The sequence below is a fragment of the Heptranchias perlo genome, chromosome 23 (assembly GCF_035084215.1).
Source record: "Heptranchias perlo isolate sHepPer1 chromosome 23, sHepPer1.hap1, whole genome shotgun sequence".
NCBI classification, from domain to species: domain Eukaryota; kingdom Metazoa; phylum Chordata; class Chondrichthyes; order Hexanchiformes; family Hexanchidae; genus Heptranchias; species Heptranchias perlo.
The window spans coordinates 40203759-40223502 of NC_090347.1; the positions used below are offsets into that span (position 1 = coordinate 40203759).

Below are 19744 nucleotides of genomic sequence, written 5' to 3' on the forward strand. Positions count from 1 at the left end.
GCACGCCAGGACATTGAGTATCAACAGGTGATTGGAAAATGGGGCGTCACAGTTGACCCCAATCCTGCCCTCACCCAGTTCACACACACACACACACACACACACACACACATTTCAACGTGGGCCCCTGGATAGGGCTCCGATGCAGGAAGAATCGCTGATTGTCCTCACCTTATCCAGGGGGCCACTCCATCGCACGTGCCAGCCAATGCTGGCTGACTTGGCAGAGATGGGGAATGAGACTCAATGGTTGGCACTGCTCAATCCCACGCCAGGCAGGCTACCTAACAACCGGGCTCCATTTTGTTTCCAGAAAGGACATTCGAATGCAAACAGACTTTGAAAGTATTACCTGAGCGGTCAAAATGCTGGTCGAGGTCTGTTAAAGGGACTGTTGATGCTTTGGGAATTTTCTCGGGCAGTTCCAGGGGACAGCCTGCCCCGTAAACTGTGCCCGCGGATTGCTCGTTGTCGGACTCGGGTGTATTTGCGCGGCCACCAATGCTGATTTCTCATTGGCGGTTTGTTTTGGTGGAGCAATGTTGTCGTGGCACCCTTGGTTGTTTGCTCCTTTCTGCACTCACTTCCTCTTTAAATTTCCAGCCCCCTCTCCTCCGACTAAGGATACGCTCAGGCCCTACGTTTATAGCAGGTGGGATTTGAGTGTTTGATGAGGGTTGTTGAGTAATTTTAAAGTTTGTTGTTAAATTGCATGTTATTATCAGTACCTCCCAGAGAAGGCCTGTCGCAGCTTGTGTGTTTTGAGATGAAGCTGCGTGTTTAAAGGTGATTGTCGACTTTCATCAGAAACATAAAAACAAATCTTTCCATACCGCGGAGTCATGAACTGAAAGACAGACACGGATTGCACAAGAGGGGAGGGCGCAGCAGCAGGCGAGACTGTTGGGCAAGCCTGTCAGGGCTGATATCATTGAGGAGGGTCAGAGCAAGGAGGAATCATGTCAGTGCCAGATCGAGGAAATATCACAGAGAGCAGCAGAGTCGGATCAGGGACACGGCCAGTGTTGGGGAGAGTCGGATCAGGGACACGGCCTGTGTTGGGGAGTGTCGGATCAGGGACACGGCCGGTGTTGGGGAGTGTCGGATCAGGGATACCGCCAGTGTTGGGGAGAGTCGGATCAGGGACACGGCCAGTGTTGGGGAGAGTCGGATCAGGGACACGGCCAGTGTTGGGGAGAGTTGGATCAGGGACACCGCCAGTGTTGGGGAGAGTCGGATCAGGGACACGGCCAGTGTTGGGGAGAGTCGGATCAGGGACACGGCCGGTGTTGGGGAGTGTCGGATCAGGGACACGGCCAGTGTTGGGGAGTGTCGGATCAGGGACACGGCCAGTGTTGGGGAGAGTCGGATCAGGGACACGGCCAGTGTTGGGGAATGTCGGATCAGGGACACGGCCAGTGTTGGGGAGAGTCGGATCAGGGACACGGCCAGTGTTGGGGAGAGTTGGATCAGGGACACCGCCAGTGTTGGGGAGAGTCGGATCAGGGACACGGCCAGTGTTGGGGAGAGTCGGATCAGGGACACGGCCAGTGTTGGGGAGAGTCGGATCAGGGACACGGCCGGTGTTGGGGAATGTCGGATCAGGGACACGGCCTGTGTTGGGGAGAGTTGGATCAGGGACACCGCCAGTGTTGGGGAGAGTCGGATCAGGGACACGGCCAGTGTTGGGGAGAGTCGGATCAGGGACACGGCCGGTGTTGGGGAGAGTTGGATCAGGGACACCGCCAGTGTTGGGGAGAGTCGGATCAGGGACACGGCCAGTGTTGGGGAGAGTCGGATCAGGGACACGGCCGGTGTTGGGGAGTGTCGGATCAGGGATACCGCCAGTGTTGGGGAGAGTCGGATCAGGGACACGGCCAGTGTTGGGGAGTGTCGGATCAGGGACACGGCCAGTGTTGGGGAATGTCGGATCAGGGACACGGCCAGTGTTGGGGAGTGTCGGATCAGGGACACGGCCAGTGTTGGGGAATGTCGGATCAGGGACACGGCCAGTGTTGGGGAGTGTCGGATCAGGGACACGGCCAGTGTTGGGGAATGTCGGATCAGGGACACGGCCAGTGTTGGGGAGTGTCGGATCAGGGACACGGCCAGTGTTGGGGAGAGTCGGATCAGGGACAGGGGCAGTGTTGGGGAGAGTCGGATCAGGGACACGGCCAGTGTTGGGGAGAGTCGGATCAGGGACACGGCCAGTGTTGGGGAGAGTTGGATCAGGGACACCGCCAGTGTTGGGGAGAGTCGGATCAGGGACACGGCCAGTGTTGGGGAGTGTCGGATCAGGGACACGGCCAGTGTTGGGGAGTGTCGGATCAGGGACACGGCCAGTGTTGGGGAGTGTCGGATCAGGGACACGGCCAGTGTTGGGGAGAGTCGGATCAGGGACACGGCCGGTGTTGGGGAGAGTCGGATCAGGGACACGGCCAGTGTTGGGGAGTGTCGGATCAGGGACACGGCCAGTGTTGGGGAGTGTCGGATCAGGGACACTGCCAGTGTTGGGGAGTGTCGGATCAGGGACACGGCCGGTGTTGGGGAGAGTCGGATCAGGGACACCGCCAGTGTTGGGGAGTGTCGGATCAGGGACACGGCCGGTGTTGGGGAGAGTCGGATCAGGGACACGGCCAGTGTTGGGGAGTGTCGGATCAGGGACACGGCCAGTGTTGGGGAGAGTCGGATCAGGGACACGGCCAGTGTTGGGGAGTGTCGGATCAGGGACACCGCCAGTGTTGGGGAGTGTCGGATCAGGGACACGGCCAGTGTTGGGGAGTGTCGGATCAGGGACACGGCCAGTGTTGGGGAGAGTCGGATCAGGGACACGGCCGGTGTTGGGGAGAGTCGGATCAGGGACACGGCCAGTGTTGGGGAGAGTCGGATCAGGGACACGGCCGGTGTTGGGGAGAGTCGGATCAGGGACACCGCCAGTGTTGGGGAGTGTCGGATCAGGGACACGGTCAGTGTTGGGGAGTGTCGGATCAGGGACACGGCCAGTGTTGGGGAGAGTCGGATCAGGGACACGGCCAGTGTTGGGGAGTGTCGGATCAGGGACACTGCCGGTGTTGGGGAGTGTCGGATCAGGGACACGGCCAGTGTTGGGGAGAGTCGGATCAGGGACACGGCCAGTGTTGGGGAGTGTCGGATCAGGGACACGGCCAGTGTTGGGGAGTGTCGGATCAGGGACACGGCCGGTGTTGGGGAGTGTCGGATCAGGGACACGGCCAGTGTTGGGGAGTGTCGGATCAGGGACACGGCCAGTGTTGGGGAGAGTCGGATCAGGGACAGGGCCTGTGTTGGGGAGAGTCGGATCAGGGACAGGGCCAGTGTTGGGGAGTGTCGGATCAGGGACACTGCCAGTGTTGGGGAGAGTCGGATCAGGGACACTGCCAGTGTTGGGGAGTGTCGGATCAGGGACACGGCCTGTGTTGGGGGGTGTCGGATCAGGGACACGGCCTGTGTTGGGGAGAGTCGGATCAGGGACACTGCCAGCATGTTTAAGTTCCTGAATCAGTGAAGCATCATGTTGGATAGGGCTATTGCCAGCAGGTTGGAATGTCAGCTCAGGCAGGAATTCCATTGGCTGGCAGTGTCAATTAGGTGTTATTTTTGAAGATATGGGATATTCTATCTCTCCAAACCCAATTGTGGAATTTTTCAACACTGTTTATTCCTGTGTGTGCTTCAGTCTAGCTCAGGCTGAGTGAAAGGGTTAAACATCACTGCTGCTGCCAGTGTTATAAATACAGATCACATTGAGTTAAATCAGTACTGACAGGTGGGCCAGCAAACAGCCCATCTCAGCTCCAACACACTCATTAATCTTCATCAGTGTGTCTGCTCCTCGTGTTCAGACCCCCTCAGCGCTGGGGAAACATATTTCTTCAGCTCACTCGTCGGGGGGAAATTTCAAATGCTCCTCTCGATCTTTCACACCCTGAGGGCCACACCAAGCGAAATAATAAAAAGCAACGATTCCCTCCCTCTCAGGATTGCATAAATTGGGCCACCCAAGTGAGGGAGTGATCTCCCCTCATGGAGCTTCTCTGAGCTGTTCTCTTACACCTCTTACTGGCTGCCTTGAGAACTGCATTGGCAGAGACAAATTGTTGCCTGATCTTTTTTCTTCTGTCCTCATTCCCCAGAGTCATCTAACTCAACAAATCCTCCTTGAGTGGGGGAGGTTGGGAGTGGCCGGATCATATCAAACGATGAAAAAAACCTTATATTTCTAAAGCACCTTGTCACATAGTCAAAGCATCTCTAATACAGATTCCACAAAGAGTTCTTCTGGAGTGCAGTGACTGTTGTTATGTAGATAAATGCATCAGCTCCATTCCGTGCTGGCAACATCCCAAAGGCAGCAATGAGGTGAACGACTAGGTCAGTCCAGAGACCCGAGCACGTAATCCAAGCTGACACTCCGTTGCAGTACCGAGGGAGCGCCGTCGGAGGTGTCGTCTTTCGGATGAGACGTTAAACTGAGGCCCAGTCTGTTTTGGTGGTTCATGTGGATTTTGGAGATCCAGTGGCACCATTGGAAGAAGTGCAGAGAGTTCTCCCGGTGTCCTGGCCAACATACCTCCCTCAACCGACACCACCGGAAACAGATTAACCGGCCATCGACTCATTGTTGTTTGTGGCGTCATGCTGTGCTCAGAATGGCTGCTGTGTCTATCTATGTAATAACAACTGGTCTTCAAAATAACTCAGCACTTGTAGACGATTCTGAGAGACAAGATAAGTGTCATACGAGTCCAAGTCTTTCTTACTTTCATCCAAAGAATAGCACCACTGACTATACTGCACTCTGTCAGTGCTGCACTGGAGTCTGTGATTGGACAATACTGCACTTTGCAGTGCTGCACTGGAGTCTGTGATGGGACAATATTGCACTTTGCAGTGCTGCACTGGAGTCTGTGATTGGACAATACTGCACTGGAGTCTGTGATTGGACAATACTGCACTTTGCAGTGCTGCACTGGAGTCTGTGATTGGACAATATTGCACTTTGCAGTGCTGCACTGGAGTCTGTGATTGGACAATACTGCACTGGAGTCTGTGATTGGACCATACTGCACTCCATCAGTGCTGCACTGGAGTCTATGATTGGATAATACCGCATTCCTTCTGTGCTGCACTGGAGCCTATGATTGGACAATACTGCACTCAGTCAGTGCTACACTGGAGTCTGTGATTGGACAGTGCTGCACTGGAGTCTGTGATTGGACAATACCACACTCCTTCAGTTGTGAAGGATTGTAAGCTTGAGTCCTGGAGTGGGACTGAACCTTGACCTTTTCAAGGTGAGACACGAGCACTACGAAGTGAGCCAAGCTGACTGAGAGTTATTTAACCTGTCTGTAGATTGTGTTTAATTCTCTTGTAATCAAACCAATCCAATCTACCTGCTTAGAAATCTCAAGATATGAATGGGAAGCGGAAGAGTCCACGAATGATGTTCAAAGGTTTCGATTAATTTTTTGACTCGGTTAGAAATGGAGTTGTCGTTCAGCGCTGTGAATCTGGGAGTAAGGCTGAAATGAAGGATTTAGTTATTTGTAAACACAGAGGGAACTCAGGTTGGGATTGTCAGGCTGGTAAATACCAACATTGTCCTTATTTGTTCTTGCAGTCTGAGATGCTTCTACAGCACCAATCCAACCCATGCGTTATAAATAAGGCCAAGAAGACACCTCTGGACCTTGCGTGTGAGTTTGGCAGATTAAAGGTAAGGTTATTCACTCTGCGAGTTTATTGACACCTTTTAGCGCACTGTAAACCAGGACCATCCCCGTGATGTCAAAGGTCAAATCTATCTTGTCCACATAAAAATCAGCTACAGTATCACAAATGGAGGCAGGTTAAGTAACTGCCCTCTGAAAAGGCCTAGCAAGCCAATCAGTTGCATCAATCCGCTAAGATTGCTGCTGTTCAAGAAGAAGGCGGCCCACCACCACCACCATTCCAGGGCAAACTAGGGGTGGGCAATAAATGCCGGCCTTGCCAGCGACGCCAACGTCCCGAGAATGAATTAAAAGAAAAACTCCTGCCTGAACGTCACACTCTCCTCGCTGACTGTGCGCTGTGGTCTTGCACAGTGACACACGCTCCCATCCGCTGCTTTCCGCACCAGTTAAATTGAGAAGCCTGCAGTCTCTGCTGCCCAGTCAGTGTGGCGGGTCGAGGTCGCCCTCATTGCTTTGGTGTGAAACAGGAAAATGAAAAACAAATGGCTCTTCTCAAAGGAATGGCTATAACTCGGAATGAGGAATTGAATTCCTGCAACGTAGTGCACTTTCCCGGTGAGATGACTTTGATACCTGTCAAAGTAATAATCTCAGCGTAGAAATAACTGTCGTTCCTGACAACAGGCGTGAGCCGTTTGAATAAACTGGGTAAATGCTGTGGGATTTGTGCACAGACCGGGATCCCCGGAGAGGCGATGCGATGAATATTAAGGAACGAATGAACAAAATGCTTTGAGCTAGTGGATTAATTCAGTGAAGCAATTCACACAGGCGCACTCTGTCAAGGTTTGACAGGCAAGACAGTGTTAGATAAGTGAGAGGATTTGACTTTATTTGGACAAATGTACTTTTGCATAAAAAGACAAAATCTTCCAAAAATAAATGTGCTTCATACATTTCATCTCTGGTACCACAGAAAGACTCACAGTGAAGGAGAGGCACTGTAGTTTTTGTATAAAATAGCAAGCGGCAAGTTTGACCGATAAGATCAACTTTATAGATAAAGTTAATAGTGGAACTGTCTTATAGTATGGTTAATATATTAGCCATGGCTCAGTGGCAACACTCTCGCCTCTGAGTCAGAAGGTTGTGGGTTCAAGTCCCACTCCAGAGGCTTGAGCACAAAATCTAGGCTGACCCTCCAATGCAATACTGAGGGTGTGCTGCACTGTCGGAGGTGCCGTCTTTTGGATGAGACGTTAAACTGAGGACCGCTGACACAGCTATGCCTTTGCTGAGGATGGAGCGAGGGCGGGCAAGTCGAGATATGTAGAAGCAGGTAATTAGGAAGAGGGTCTGGGACAGGAGGTAGCTGTGACCGACTTTTTAAGCCGGTGATCTGGCAGCTTTCAGCCGCGGTGCCGGGACGAGGCTGGTATCGAGCCAGACAGGCAGCGTTGGGGTGGGGGTTCAGTCCCCGCCTCGACGGAGACACAGCTGCCAGCCATTTACGGTGGCTGAATGGGCTTCCCAGCTGGACGAGCGATCGCTCTGACAGGAGACGGATCTATCAGAGCAGAGACGTCATAAATCAAACCTCCATCAGCAACGCCATCTGTAAACTTCTATCTGGAAATGCCGTCCTAAACCGTGAATCCTCTGGGTTCCCTAATGCTAAACCACCTGAATTAGAGGCTTCATTAGCGACAGCTAGGACCCGTTAGATGTTAAAATTCAGTCAGGCCCCATATCGGATTCGGTCTGGAATCACTGAGCGGGCAGAATCTCTGGAATGGAAGAGTTAATCTTTGGAGGATTTCCGATGGGTCTGACACATTCCCTTCCCCCTTGCGTTCCTCCCCAGGTCGCTCAGCTGTTGTTGAACAGTAACATGTGCGTCGCCTTGCTGGAGGGTCAGTCCAAAGACAGCGCCGATGCCAACTTCACCACGCCGCTGCATCTGGCTGCGAAGAACGGTCACAAGGATATTATCAGGTACAGCCGCATTATTTTAACCTGAGTCCTTCTGCCGAGCCCGTACCATTCGGCCCTGATTTAAAAAATGTAATTAGTTTACGGAGAAATTCATGGATTGGGGTCATCCTCTGTTTAGGATGTCTCCATGGCGCAAGTCAGTGGGATTGTATGGCCGGTTTGGAATTCAGATCTTCAATGAGTTGTGTATCCATGGCTGACTGCACTGTTTCTCAATGCCTGTGTTCTTTAGGTGTTGCTGAGCTTGTATGAGAGGTCCCTGAGCAACTCTTAGCCCTTTAGGTCAGTGATTGTGACTGAATCACAGGCTCAACCCACTCTTACATAGAATTACATGGAATTTTCAGCACAAGCCGTTCGGCCCATCAGGTCTATGCTGGTGTTTATGCTCCACACGAGGTCACCTGACGAAGGAGCAAAGCTCCGAAAGCTTGTGATTTCAAATAAAGCTGTTGGACTATAACCTGGTGTTGTGTGACTCCTTACATTTGTGCACCATCTGACTCAGAGGTGGGAATGCTACCACTGGGCCAAAGGCTCGCTTCCACAAAAAGCAGTTGATGCTAGCTCAATTGTTAATCTGAGATTGATCGATTTTTGTTAACCAAAGGTATTAAGGGATATGGGGCTAAGGCGGATATGTGGAGTTAGGTCACAGTTCACCCATGATCTCATTGAATAGCGGAACAGGCTCGAGGGGCTAAATGGCCTTATCCTATGTTCCCAGGGTAGGTACAGCACAGATTAGATACAGAGTAAAGCTCCCACCCTTGATTGGGTCCATCTGATACCTTGCCCTTTCCACAGTAATTCTGGGCTGTGCTGTGTGTACTGTGGCTCCTGATCAGTATCAGGGTTGAAGATACCAGAGAGCCACTATCCCTGGTGGACAAGCCCTGATGGCAGACGCTCATTTTGGTGTTGCCTCTCTGGAGCCCTTTCCGCCCTGTCTGTGTCCTTTAGTTGGTAGCATGAGCAGATGTGGACACAATACCCTCTGGTGGGTGGTTTCATCAATGATGCATTATCTCCCTGCACTTATTGGATGTACATAGGCCCAAAAAAGGTACAAAATCAGGTCCCCAGAGGTAGGTGAAGTCAGCTCCTTCCTTCCAACTGGGGTGTGTGTGTGGGTGCGTGTATGTGTGCACGTTTATGTACGTGCATGCGTGTATGTGCGCGCACAACATGTTTGTGTGTGCCTGCGTAAGTAATCGTCAAGTGTTAACCCGATTCCCTGCTTGTTAAACTCCCTGTCTGTTCGTGACACCCCCACTGCCATTGATTTATGGGTCAGGGTGTCGGAACGTGGCTGTAAATCACTTGGACAGAGCCCGTCTTTTACACTCGATCCCCTGAACGGAAATTGATTTTTTTTCCCTCCCTCAGCTTGAGAAGCTGACACACAACAGGCAGCTCGGGCTGCCCTCACTGCCAGCAGGCCTGTGTTCTCCGCCGGGTATCTGTATCTGCTTGGAGTGCAGCACTGATCTCTCCCAGTGAGTTAGACAGGTCAGTTACCACGCTTCACGCCCAGTTTCCCAGTTGCTGATGACCCGTTAAATTATAAACAGATTTACTGTCAGGTCCCGACTCCATCTGATAATCAGAATGTGACCTCATTCAGCACGTCCTCCAGCTTCGAAATAAAACGAGTATTTCACTGGTTCACTGGGGTGGTTTCCTCTGGTCGGGATCTGTAGTGAAATCGGAGGCCTGTGCTTTTTGAGTCGATGCTTTGTGTACAAACAGGAACCCATTGGGAATCATCCCCTCAAATGCCCTCTCGCCTGGCCCACAGAGTAAGACCTATTAGATATCTCCCGCAGTCAATGCTTTGTACGGTGTTACGTCCTTACGCGGTAGGTCCCACTATTCAGAGCCCCCCCTCCCCCCCGCCAAAGATCCTCAGGCCCCCTAATTCTCTCCCTCTTGCTGGGTTATAGTTCCCTTTGGTGGCCACCACCCATATGTAAGCCCAGTTAGTGAGAAGGAACGGGCTATTTGACTGCGGAGGGCATCACGACCGACCCTGATCCTGTGCTCTTTCTAGCAGGGGTCACTAGGTGGCAGTCAGGAGCAAGGACACTGGCTGATTTTCCTCTTCCTAACTTAGGGACACTGAGGCCCCTACTGCAGCCCCGGGGTGAGATCAGCACAGACGGTGGGATCAGTATCGCACTGGACAGTGCCTTTACGAACTGTGCCCATTGGAGCACTGACGACTGAACTATTGGGGTCCCAGATGGGACAGGTGATGTTTGCTGCTAGACAGAGACGGAGCTACCTGATACGACCAGCAGAGCTGTTGGAGCCGGAGGCCCCGCATTGAGGATAGGGTAGAGCCCTTTCACCCACTCTGGAGAAGCTGGGATAACCCCGCCTTCCAGGAACGTCCCCTTGTCCTTCTTTTGCTGGGAGCAAGAAAAGGAGAGGGAACAGCACTGAATCTCAGTATTCCACGGTGAACCCAGGGTGAACTGGGAACACTGTCACCTTTGAGTCAGGAGGTTGTAGGTTCAAGCCCCACTCCAGAGACTTGAGCTCGTAATCTAGGCCGACACTTCAGTGCAGTACTGAGGGAGTGCTGCATTGTCGGAGGTGCCGTCTTTCAGATGACCGAGGGAGTGCTGCACTGTCTTTGGAATGAAGCGTTAAACCGAGGCCCCGTCTGCCTGCTCAGCTGGATATTATAGACCAAATGGAACTATTCAAACAAGAGCAGGGAGTTCTCCCTGATGTCCTGGCCAACATTCCTCCCTCAACCAACACCAACCAAGAACAGATTAACCGGTCATTCCTCTCATTCGCTGTTTGTGGGACCTTGCTGTGCGAGAATTGGCCACCGTGTTTTCCTACATTACAATCGTGACTACACTTCAAACGTAATGAATTGGATGCGAAACACTTTGAGACATCCTGAGTGGGGGTGGGACTGGCCTTCGACAGTAGTGTGAAATGGGCCGTATTACACCACAAAACAGAGCGAATAAAGTGGGTGCCCTTTATTAAAGTAGATTGAAGGAGTGGATAGGGTAGATAGAGAGAAAACGACTTCCTCTGGGGTGGGGGAGTCCAGAACAAGGGGGCAGAACCTTAAAATTAGAGCTAGGCCGTTCAGAGATGATGTCAGGAAGCACTTCTTCACACAAAGGGGAGTGGAAATCTGGAACCCTCGCCCCCAAAAGGCTGTTGAGGCTGGGGGTCAATTGAAAATTTCAAAACTGAGATTGATAGTTTTCTACTGGGGGATAAATATTGGCCAGGATACTGAGGAGAACTTCCCTGCTCTTCTTCGAGATAGTGCCCTGGGATCTTCTACGTTCACCTGAGACGGCAGACGTTTAACGTCTCATCTGAAAGACAGCATCTCAGACAGCACCTCAGACAGTGCAGCACTCCCTCAGTACTGCATTGGTGTGTCAGCCTGGATTATGTACTGATAGTCAATGGTGTAGAAAAGTAAGATTTGGGACAGTACATGGAACTAAACTGTGAGAGTAGGACAAGGCCAAAAAGCAAGGACGCTCTCCCTCACACACACAGAGAGTGATTACAGTGCACAGTGAGGTTCTGGGTAGAGCAGTGTTGGCGGAACCATTTAACAAACAGATGGATGCCCTTCTGGGTGAGTTAAGATGGGGCAAATAGCTGCCTTCAAAAGCAGAATACTGCGGCTGCTGGAAATCTGAAATGAAAAGAAAAACTGCTGGGGACACTCAGCAGGTCAGGCAGCATCTGTGGAGAGAGAAACAGAGTTAACGTTTCAGGTCGATGAACCCTTCATCAGAACTGGAAGAAGTTAAAGATTAAACAGTTTATAAGCAAGTGCAGGGGGAGGGAAAACAGGTGGGGGGAGGGGAGGAAAGAACGAAAGGGAAGGTCTGTGATAGGGTGGAGGGCATGAGTGATTAAATGACAAAAGGGAAGATGGCGCAAGGCAAAAGGGGGTGGTAATGGGACAGGTAAAAAACAAAAGGGTCCAGAGGAGCTGTACATGGCAGCAGCAAAACCATTACCAGCACTCGCTGTCTGAAAAAATGGGAGCAGTGGTTATGATCCGAAGTTATTGAAATCAGTGTTGAGTCCGGGAGGTTGTAAAATGTCTAATCGAAAGATGAGGTGCTGTTCCTCGAGCTTCCGTTCAGCTTCATTGGAACAGTGTAAGAGGCCGAGGTCAGAGTAGGATCGGGATCTGGAGCAGGATCTGGAGTGGGAGTGCAGGTGGGATCTGGAGCAGGATCTGGTGTGGGAGTAGGACAGCTTTCTTCTTTGTCCACATCTACCTTGTGACCCAGCTGTCGTCGTTGGTGCTTTCTGTGAGCTGGCACCGGACTCACCGACTCCGTACCTGGCCCGCTGAACACACGGAGAAGGTTTAGTGCGGCAGACGCCCAAAAGCCGCCCAGTTAAAGACCCGTCTTGGGGGTCTCCGAGATGTGCGGAAGCAGGAATCTCGGTATTCCCAATCCGTGTTCTACGGAGAACTGGGCCGGGCGAGTTAAAATAAGCTGGCAGAGACTGGCAAATCATTACTTTCCATGAACTGAGAGATTTAATCGCAGCAAGGCATAAAACACCTGAGGAATTTTTAAATGTCTGTCTCCACAGACTCTCACTCTGTGTTAAATGCGTTGTTGTTGTTTTGCTTCAGGGCAGCTTTAATGTGACTTGTAATGTCAGTCATTAACTCGTAATGAGATGAGAGATTCACGACTTTACGGAGGTGTCCCTTTAACCGAGAATGCTAATTAGATTGCTCCATTCTTAATCACCAGATGTCCTATTAAAGGATAAAGTTGCCTGTCTGACTGGAGCAGATTGCCCCCTTGTGTGTAAACACCACTCTGCATGCAATGGATCCCAAGCATCAATCCCCATATCATATCGCCCACTACTGGTAGCATTAATTACTTATCAAGATCATTCCAGGTTTTAAAGCATTGTGAGGGGGTGCAGATTATCTCTGGATGGTAAACGTGCTGTAGGCATGAACATGGGCATGTGGTTCTCGGGTATTTTTCGTTTTGAGTGTATAAACTAAGTCTTCCCCGTTTTGGGATTGTGCCAGATTTTATTTAACAGAATATTCCCTGTAGCAGTATTCCCTGCATTATCCTTCACTAAGCTTTCCAAAAACAGCAATCCTGTGCTTATTTCGGAGCGAGGGACTTTTAATTATCTCTTCTGTTTCACTTTCCTCTCCAGGATCCCCTGGTGCTCTCTGTCAGGTCCCCTGGACCTTCTCTCTCGAGGGTCCCTGGTCTTCTCTATGGGGTCCTTCTGGACCCTGAGCCCTAACTCTCTGCAGGATCCCCTTGCACTGTCTCTCTCTGCAGGATCCCCTTGCACTGTCTCTCTCTGCGGGATGCCCTTGCACCGTCTCTCTCTGCAGGATCCCCTTGCACCGTCTCTCTCTGCGGGATCCCCTTGCACCGTCTCTCTCTGCGGGATCCCCTTGCACCGTCTCTCTCTGCGGGATCCCCTTGCACCGTCTCTCTCTCTGCGGGATGCCCTTGCACCGTCTCTCTCTCTGCGGGACCCCCTTGCACCGTCTCTCTCTGCGGGATCCCCTTGCACCGTCTCTCTCTGCGGGATCCCCTTGCACCCTCTCTCTCTCTGCGGGATGCCCTTGCACCGTCTCTCTCTCTGCAGGATCCCCTTGCACCGTCTCTCTCTGCGGGACCCCCTTGCACCGTCTCTCTCTCTGCGGGATCCCCTTGCACCGTCTCTCTGCGGGACCCCCTTGCACCGTCTCTCTCTCTGCGGGATGCCCTTGCACCGTCTCTCTCTGCGGGATCCCCTTGCACCGTCTCTCTCTGCGGGATCCCCTTGCACCGTCTCTCTCTGTGGGATCCCCTTGCACTGTCTCTCTCTGCGGGACCCCCTTGCACCGTCTCTCTCTGCGGGATCCCCTTGCACCGTCTCTCTGCGGGACCCCCTTGCACCGTCTCTCTGCGGGACCCCCTTGCACCGTCTCTCTCTGCGGGATCCCCTTGCACCGTCTCTCTGCGGGACCCCCTTGCACCGTCTCTCTCTGCGGGATCCCCTTGCACCGTCTCTCTGCGGGATCCCCTTGCACCGTCTCTCTCTCTGCGGGATCCCCTTGCACCGTCTCTCTCTGCGGGATCCCCTTGCACCGTCTCTCTCTGCGGGATCCCCTTGCACCGTCTCTCTCTGCGGGATCCCCTTGCACCGTCTCTCTCTGCGGGATCCCCTTGCACCGTCTCTCTCTGCGGGATCCCCTTGCACCGTCTCTCTCTCTGCGGGATGCCCTTGCACCGTCTCTCTCTCTGCGGGATCCCCTTGCACCGTCTCTCTCTCTGCGGGATCCCCTTGCACCGTCTCTCTCTGCGGGATCCCCTTGCACCGTCTCTCTCTGCGGGACGCCCTTGCACCGTCTCTCTCTGCGGGACCTCCTTGCACCGTCTCTCTCTGCGGGACCCCCTTGCACCGTCTCTCTCTGCGGGACCCCCTTGCACTGTCTCTCTCTGCGGGACCCCCTTGCACTGTCTCTCTCTGCGGGACCCCCTTGCACTGTCTCTCTCTGCGGGACCCCCTTGCACGCTCTCTCTGCGGGATCCCCTTGCACCGTCTCTCTCTCTGCGGGATCCCCTTGCACCGTCTCTCTCTCTGCGGGACCCCCTTGCACACTCTCTCTGCGGGATCCCCTTGCACGCTCTCTCTCTGCGGGACCCCCTTGCACGCTCTCTCTCTGCGGGATGCCCTTGCACCGTCTCTCTCTCTGCGGGACCCCCTTGCACCGTCTCTCTCTGCGGGATCCCCTTGCACCGTCTCTCTCTCTGCGGGACCCCCTTGCACACTCTCTCTGCGGGATCCCCTTGCACGCTCTCTCTCTGCGGGATCCCCTTGCACGCTCTCTCTCTGCGGGACCCCCTTGCACGCTCTCTCTCTGCGGGACCCCCTTGCACGCTCTCTCTCTGCAGGATGCCCTTGCACCGTCTCTCTCTCTCTCTGCGGGATGCCCTTGCACCGTCTCTCTCTCTGCGGGACCCCCTTGCACCGTCTCTCTCTCTGCGGGACCCCCTTGCACCGTCTCTCTCTCTGCGGGACCCCCTTGCACCGTCTCTCTCTCTGCGGGACCCCCTTGCACCGTCTCTCTCTCTGCGGGACCCCCTTGCACCGTCTCTCTCTGCGGGATGCCCTTGCACGCTCTCTCTCTGCGGGACCCCCTTGCACCGTCTCTCTCTCTGCGGGACCCCCTTGCACCGTCTCTCTCTCTGCGGGACCCCCTTGCACCGTCTCTCTCTCTGCGGGACCCCCTTGCACCGTCTCTCTCTGCGGGATGCCCTTGCACGCTCTCTCTCTGCGGGACCCCCTTGCACCGTCTCTCTCTGCGGGATCCCCTTGCACGCTCTCTCTGCGGGATCCCCTTGCACGCTCTCTCTGCGGGATCCCCTTGCACGCTCTCTCTGCGGGATCCCCTTGCACGCTCTCCCTGCGGGATCCCTGGACCCGTCACTGTGTAATTCCCCAGATACTAACTCCATGTGGCTCAACAGACCCTGTCACTCTTTTCGTTGCAGGTTGTTAATCAAGGCCGGGATTGACGCGAACAGAGTGGCTAAAACGGGAACAGCTCTGCACGAGGCAGCTCTGTGCGGCAAGACCGAGGTGGTCCGATTGCTCCTCGACGTAAGTCTGTTTACGTAAGGTTAACTCTGAAAAAACAATCCAACGGTGCGTGCTCTGAATCAGGTAACTTGCTGACAGCTGAGATCAGAGGAGAGGAGCTGTCAGTCTCCCGTGGCTCCCAACACCCCTGTTCTCACCGACTCGCGCTCGCTGTCTCTCTCCCAATGGACCACATTTAAACTCCTCGTTTAAGGTTCACTCCATGGCCTCAGCTGGCCGTAACTCTGCAACCATTCCCAGGCCCTCGCACGCCCTCTTGGGTTGCATGCCTTTGGTGTGTTTTCTGCTCACGACTGTCGACCGGGGGTTTTGTCGACTCAGCTGCATTTTGCTCAGAAGGGCCTTTGTACGTTCCCCTCTGGCCCTCTACTCCGACCCTGAGCTCTGCTCTCACCGCGTTGTGAGTGTGACTCTTTAACTCTTAATCCCACTTTAGTTGCTGGGCAACTCTCTGCACCAGCAGTCTGCATTGCTCAGAAGTGAGCAAACGTTTCAGGCCGACAGGAACACGGGGGTTGATTTGAACTGTTCCTGCCTGGCATCAGCGGGTCTGCCCCTGTTTTACCTCATAGGAACAGGAAAAGGCCATTCAGCCCCTCTGGCCTGCTCCACCATTCGACTAGATCATGGCTCATCTGCACCTCAACCCCAGCCTTTGCTCCATATCCCTCGATACCCTTAACTAACAAAAACCTATCGATCTCAGACTTGAAAGCTCCAATAGTCCCCCAGCATCCACAGTCTTTTGGGGAAGAGAGTTCCAGATTTCCACTACCCTTTGTGTGAAGAAGTGCTTCCTGATTTCACTCCTGAATGGCCTGGCTCTGATTTTAAGGTTATGCCCCCTTGTTCTTGATTCCCCCACCAGAGGAAATAGTTTCTCTGTATCTACCCTATTAAATCGTTTTAACATTTTAAACACCTCGATCAGATCACCCCTCAATCTTCCCGGGTCTTCTCATAGAATCATAGAAAATTTATGGCACAGAAGGAGGACATTCGGCCCATCGTGTCCGCGCTGACTGAGAAACGAGCCACCCAGCCCAATCCCACTTTCCCGCATTTGGTCCGTAGCCCTGCAGGTCATGGCTCTCCAGGTGCACATCCAGGTATTTTATAAATGAGTTGAGTGTTTCTGCCTCTACCACCCTCTCAGGCAGTGAGTTCCAGACCCCCACCACCCTCTGGGTGAAAAGACTTTTCCTCATTTCCGCTCTAATCCTTCTACCAATCACTTTAAATCTACGCCCCCTGGTTATTGACCCCTCTGCTAAGGTCCTTCCTATCCACTCTATCTGGGCCCCTCATAATTTTGTACACCTCAATCAAATCTCCCCTCAGCCTCCTCTGTTCCAAGGAAAACAGCCCCAGCCTATCCAATCTGTCACCATAGCTAAAATTCTCCAGTCCTGGCAACATCCTCGTAAATCTCCTCTGCACCCTCGATAGTGCAGTTACATCCTTCCTGTAATGTGGTGACCAGAACTGTGCGCAGTACTCAAGCTGTGGCCTAACCAGTGTTTTATACAGTTCCAGCATAACCTCCCTGCTTATATTCTATGCCTCGGCTAATAAAGGAAAGTATTCCATATGCCTTCTTAACCACCTTATCTACCTGTTCTGCTACCTTCAGGGATCTGTGGACATGCACTCCAAGGTCCCTCACTTCCTCTACACCTCTCAGTATCCTCCCATTTATTGTGTATTCCCTTGCCTTGTTTGCTCTCCCCAAATGCATTACCTCACACTTCTCCGGATTGAACTCCATTTGCCACTTTTCTGCCCATCTGACCAGTCCATTGTTATCTTCCTGCAGTCTACAGCTTTCTTCCTCACTATCAACCACACGGCCTATCTTTGTGTCTTCCGCAAATTTCTTAATCATGCCTCCTACGTTTAAGTCATTACTGTATACCACAAAAAGCAAAGGACCTAGTACCGAGCCCTGTGAGACCCCACTGGAAACGTCCTTCCAATCACAAAAACACCCGTCGACCATTACCCTTTGCTTCCTGCCACTGAGCCAATTTTGGATCCAATTTGCCACAATCCCTTGGATCCCATGGGCTTTTACTTTTTTGACCAGTCTGCCATGTGGGACCTTGTCAAAAGCCTTGCTAAAATCCATGTAGACTACATTAATTGCATTACCCTCATTGATCCTCCTTGTCACCTCCTCAAAAAATTCAATCAAGTTAGTCAGACACGACCTCCCCTTAACAAATCCGTGCTGACTGTCCTTGATTGCCTTTCTAAGTGACAGTTTATCCTGTCCCTCAGAATTGATTCCAATAATTTGCCCACCACCGAGGTTACGCTCGCCCCTCGGTCTCCCCGATCGCCCCTCGGTCTCCCCGATCGCCCCTCGGTCTCCCCGATCGCCCCTCGGTCTCCCCGATCGCCCCTCGGTCTCCCCGATCGCCCCTCGGTCTCCCCGATCGCCCCTCAGTCTTCTTCCCACTCGATTTTCCTTTCCGTTTCCTGCCCGTTGGGAACTGTTAAAATTGACCTCACAGTCTCATTACGGGGCATCTGTCGGTTCCTAGGTTTGAGCCTGTGGTGGGGGAGGGGGTGGTGGTGGGGGGGATGGGGTTGGGAGGGTTGGGGTTTGGCCTCATCATTCACCCTGACCTCCCCACCCCTCGATTCCTCTTTGCAGGCCGGCATTGATGTCAACATCAGGAACACCTACAACCAAACAGCCCTGGACATCGTCAACCAATTCACCACCTCCCAGGCGAGCAAAGAGATCAAGCAACTACTGAGAGGTAAGGGCGGGGGCAGTGGGGTGGAGGGGGCGGGGGCGGTGGGGGGGGGGGGGGCGGGGGCAGTGGGGTGGAGGGGGCGGGGGCAGTGGGGCAGTGGGGTAGGGGCTCTGTGGGGCAGTGCCAGGCACGGGCACCAGGGGGAGGGGTGAGAAAGATAATGTGATTCGGCAAACTACATACTTGGCTGTCCTCTAACCCTTGGGGAACTGTAGAAAACATTATCAAATGGATTGTTATTGAGAGATGCACCTTGGTTTAAATAAATAGCAGCAATAATTATACTCAATGGTAGCAGGCTCGGTGCTGAACAGCACATCGATTAAAACAAATAATTCACAATACAACAGATCAAGTGAGTCTGGAGCAAATTTGCTCCATTGTGTGTGCGTTGCTGGGTTGTCAGGAGTCTGATGAATTGTCGGGAGGGTGCCGCTGGGCTGCGGGGAGGGGTGCCGCTGGGCTGCGGGGAGGGGTGCCGCTGGGCTGCGGGGAGGGGTGCCGCTGGGCTGCGGGGAGGGGTGCCGCTGGGCTGCGGGGAGGGTGCCGCTGGCCTGCGGGGAGGGTGCCGCTGGCCTGCGGGGAGGGTGCCGCTGGCCTGCGGGGAGTCTGTTAGGGTTTTGGGGAGGGTGCTGGATTGTTGCCTGTGTGCTGCTGGGTTGTTGGGAAACCAAAGTGAGGAAATGATTCATCTATAGAACTGTACAGAATTATAAACAGACAACATAAATTCCTGTAAGCCATCCAACACGTAAAGCGGGCAAATTGCGTTAGTACCAACGCGGGCAGTATAATTGGTGGGGTCTGTATTACCAGTGCCGGTGGGGTCTCTGCGGTAGTGTAGGTGGTAAGTGCACTGGGAATTTTGCACATCCTGCTCTTTCATGCTTTTTCCTATCATCTGACACTCTCTTCCCAACAGAGGCCTCTGGAATCCTGCAAGTCCGAGCCCTGAAGGATTATTGGAACATTCACGACCCCACATCACTCAATATCAGGGCCGGGGATGTTATCATGGTGAGTAAAGCCTCAATGCCAAGACTGGGGTGCGGAAAGAGCAGCAGGATTGTTGTAACTACCTGTTAAAGTGAAACAGATGGTCCCAACATCAACCCTCATGGTTCGAGCAGCAGTGCTGCTGTACGGTGCGATCTGAACCACAGCAAGAAACGTGTGTGTTTACAGACTCCACATTGTAACCAGAGGCACGACTATCCTGTGTGTTGTACACGGAGTAGCAGACCCTGTGTGTAGTACATGGAGTAGCAGACCCTGTGTGTAGTACACGGAGTAGCAGACCCTGTGTGGAGTACACGGAGTAGCAGACCCTGTGTGTAGTACACGGAGTAGCAGACCCTGTGTGTAGTACACGGAGTAGCAGACCCTGTGTGGAGTACACGGAGTAGCAGACCCTGTGTGGAGTACACGGAGTAGCAGACCCTGTGTGGAGTACACGGAGTAGCAGACCCTGTGTGGAGTACACGGAGTAGCAGACCCTGTGTGGAGTACACGGAGTAGCAGACCCTGTGTGTAGTACACGGAGTAGCAGACCCTGTGTGTAGTACACGGAGTAGGAGACCCTGTGTGGAGTACACGGAGTAGCAGACCCTGTGTGTAGTACACGGAGTAGCA

General features: G+C 53.1%; 1 protein-coding gene across 2 annotated transcripts in view; it reads left to right on the forward strand.

Moving 5' to 3' along the window:
* The window catches only part of LOC137341262 (caskin-2-like), a 235154-nt gene that overhangs the window by 159339 nt on the left and 56071 nt on the right, over positions 1–19744 (forward strand). For both annotated transcript variants that reach the window (XM_068004363.1, XM_068004364.1), the window contains exons 6-10: positions 5642–5737; positions 7561–7691; positions 15239–15347; positions 18007–18115; positions 19035–19129. In XM_068004363.1, coding sequence (XP_067860464.1) covers positions 5642–5737; positions 7561–7691; positions 15239–15347; positions 18007–18115; positions 19035–19129 — 540 coding nt within the window. The remainder of the gene's footprint in view (positions 1–5641; positions 5738–7560; positions 7692–15238; positions 15348–18006; positions 18116–19034; positions 19130–19744) is intronic.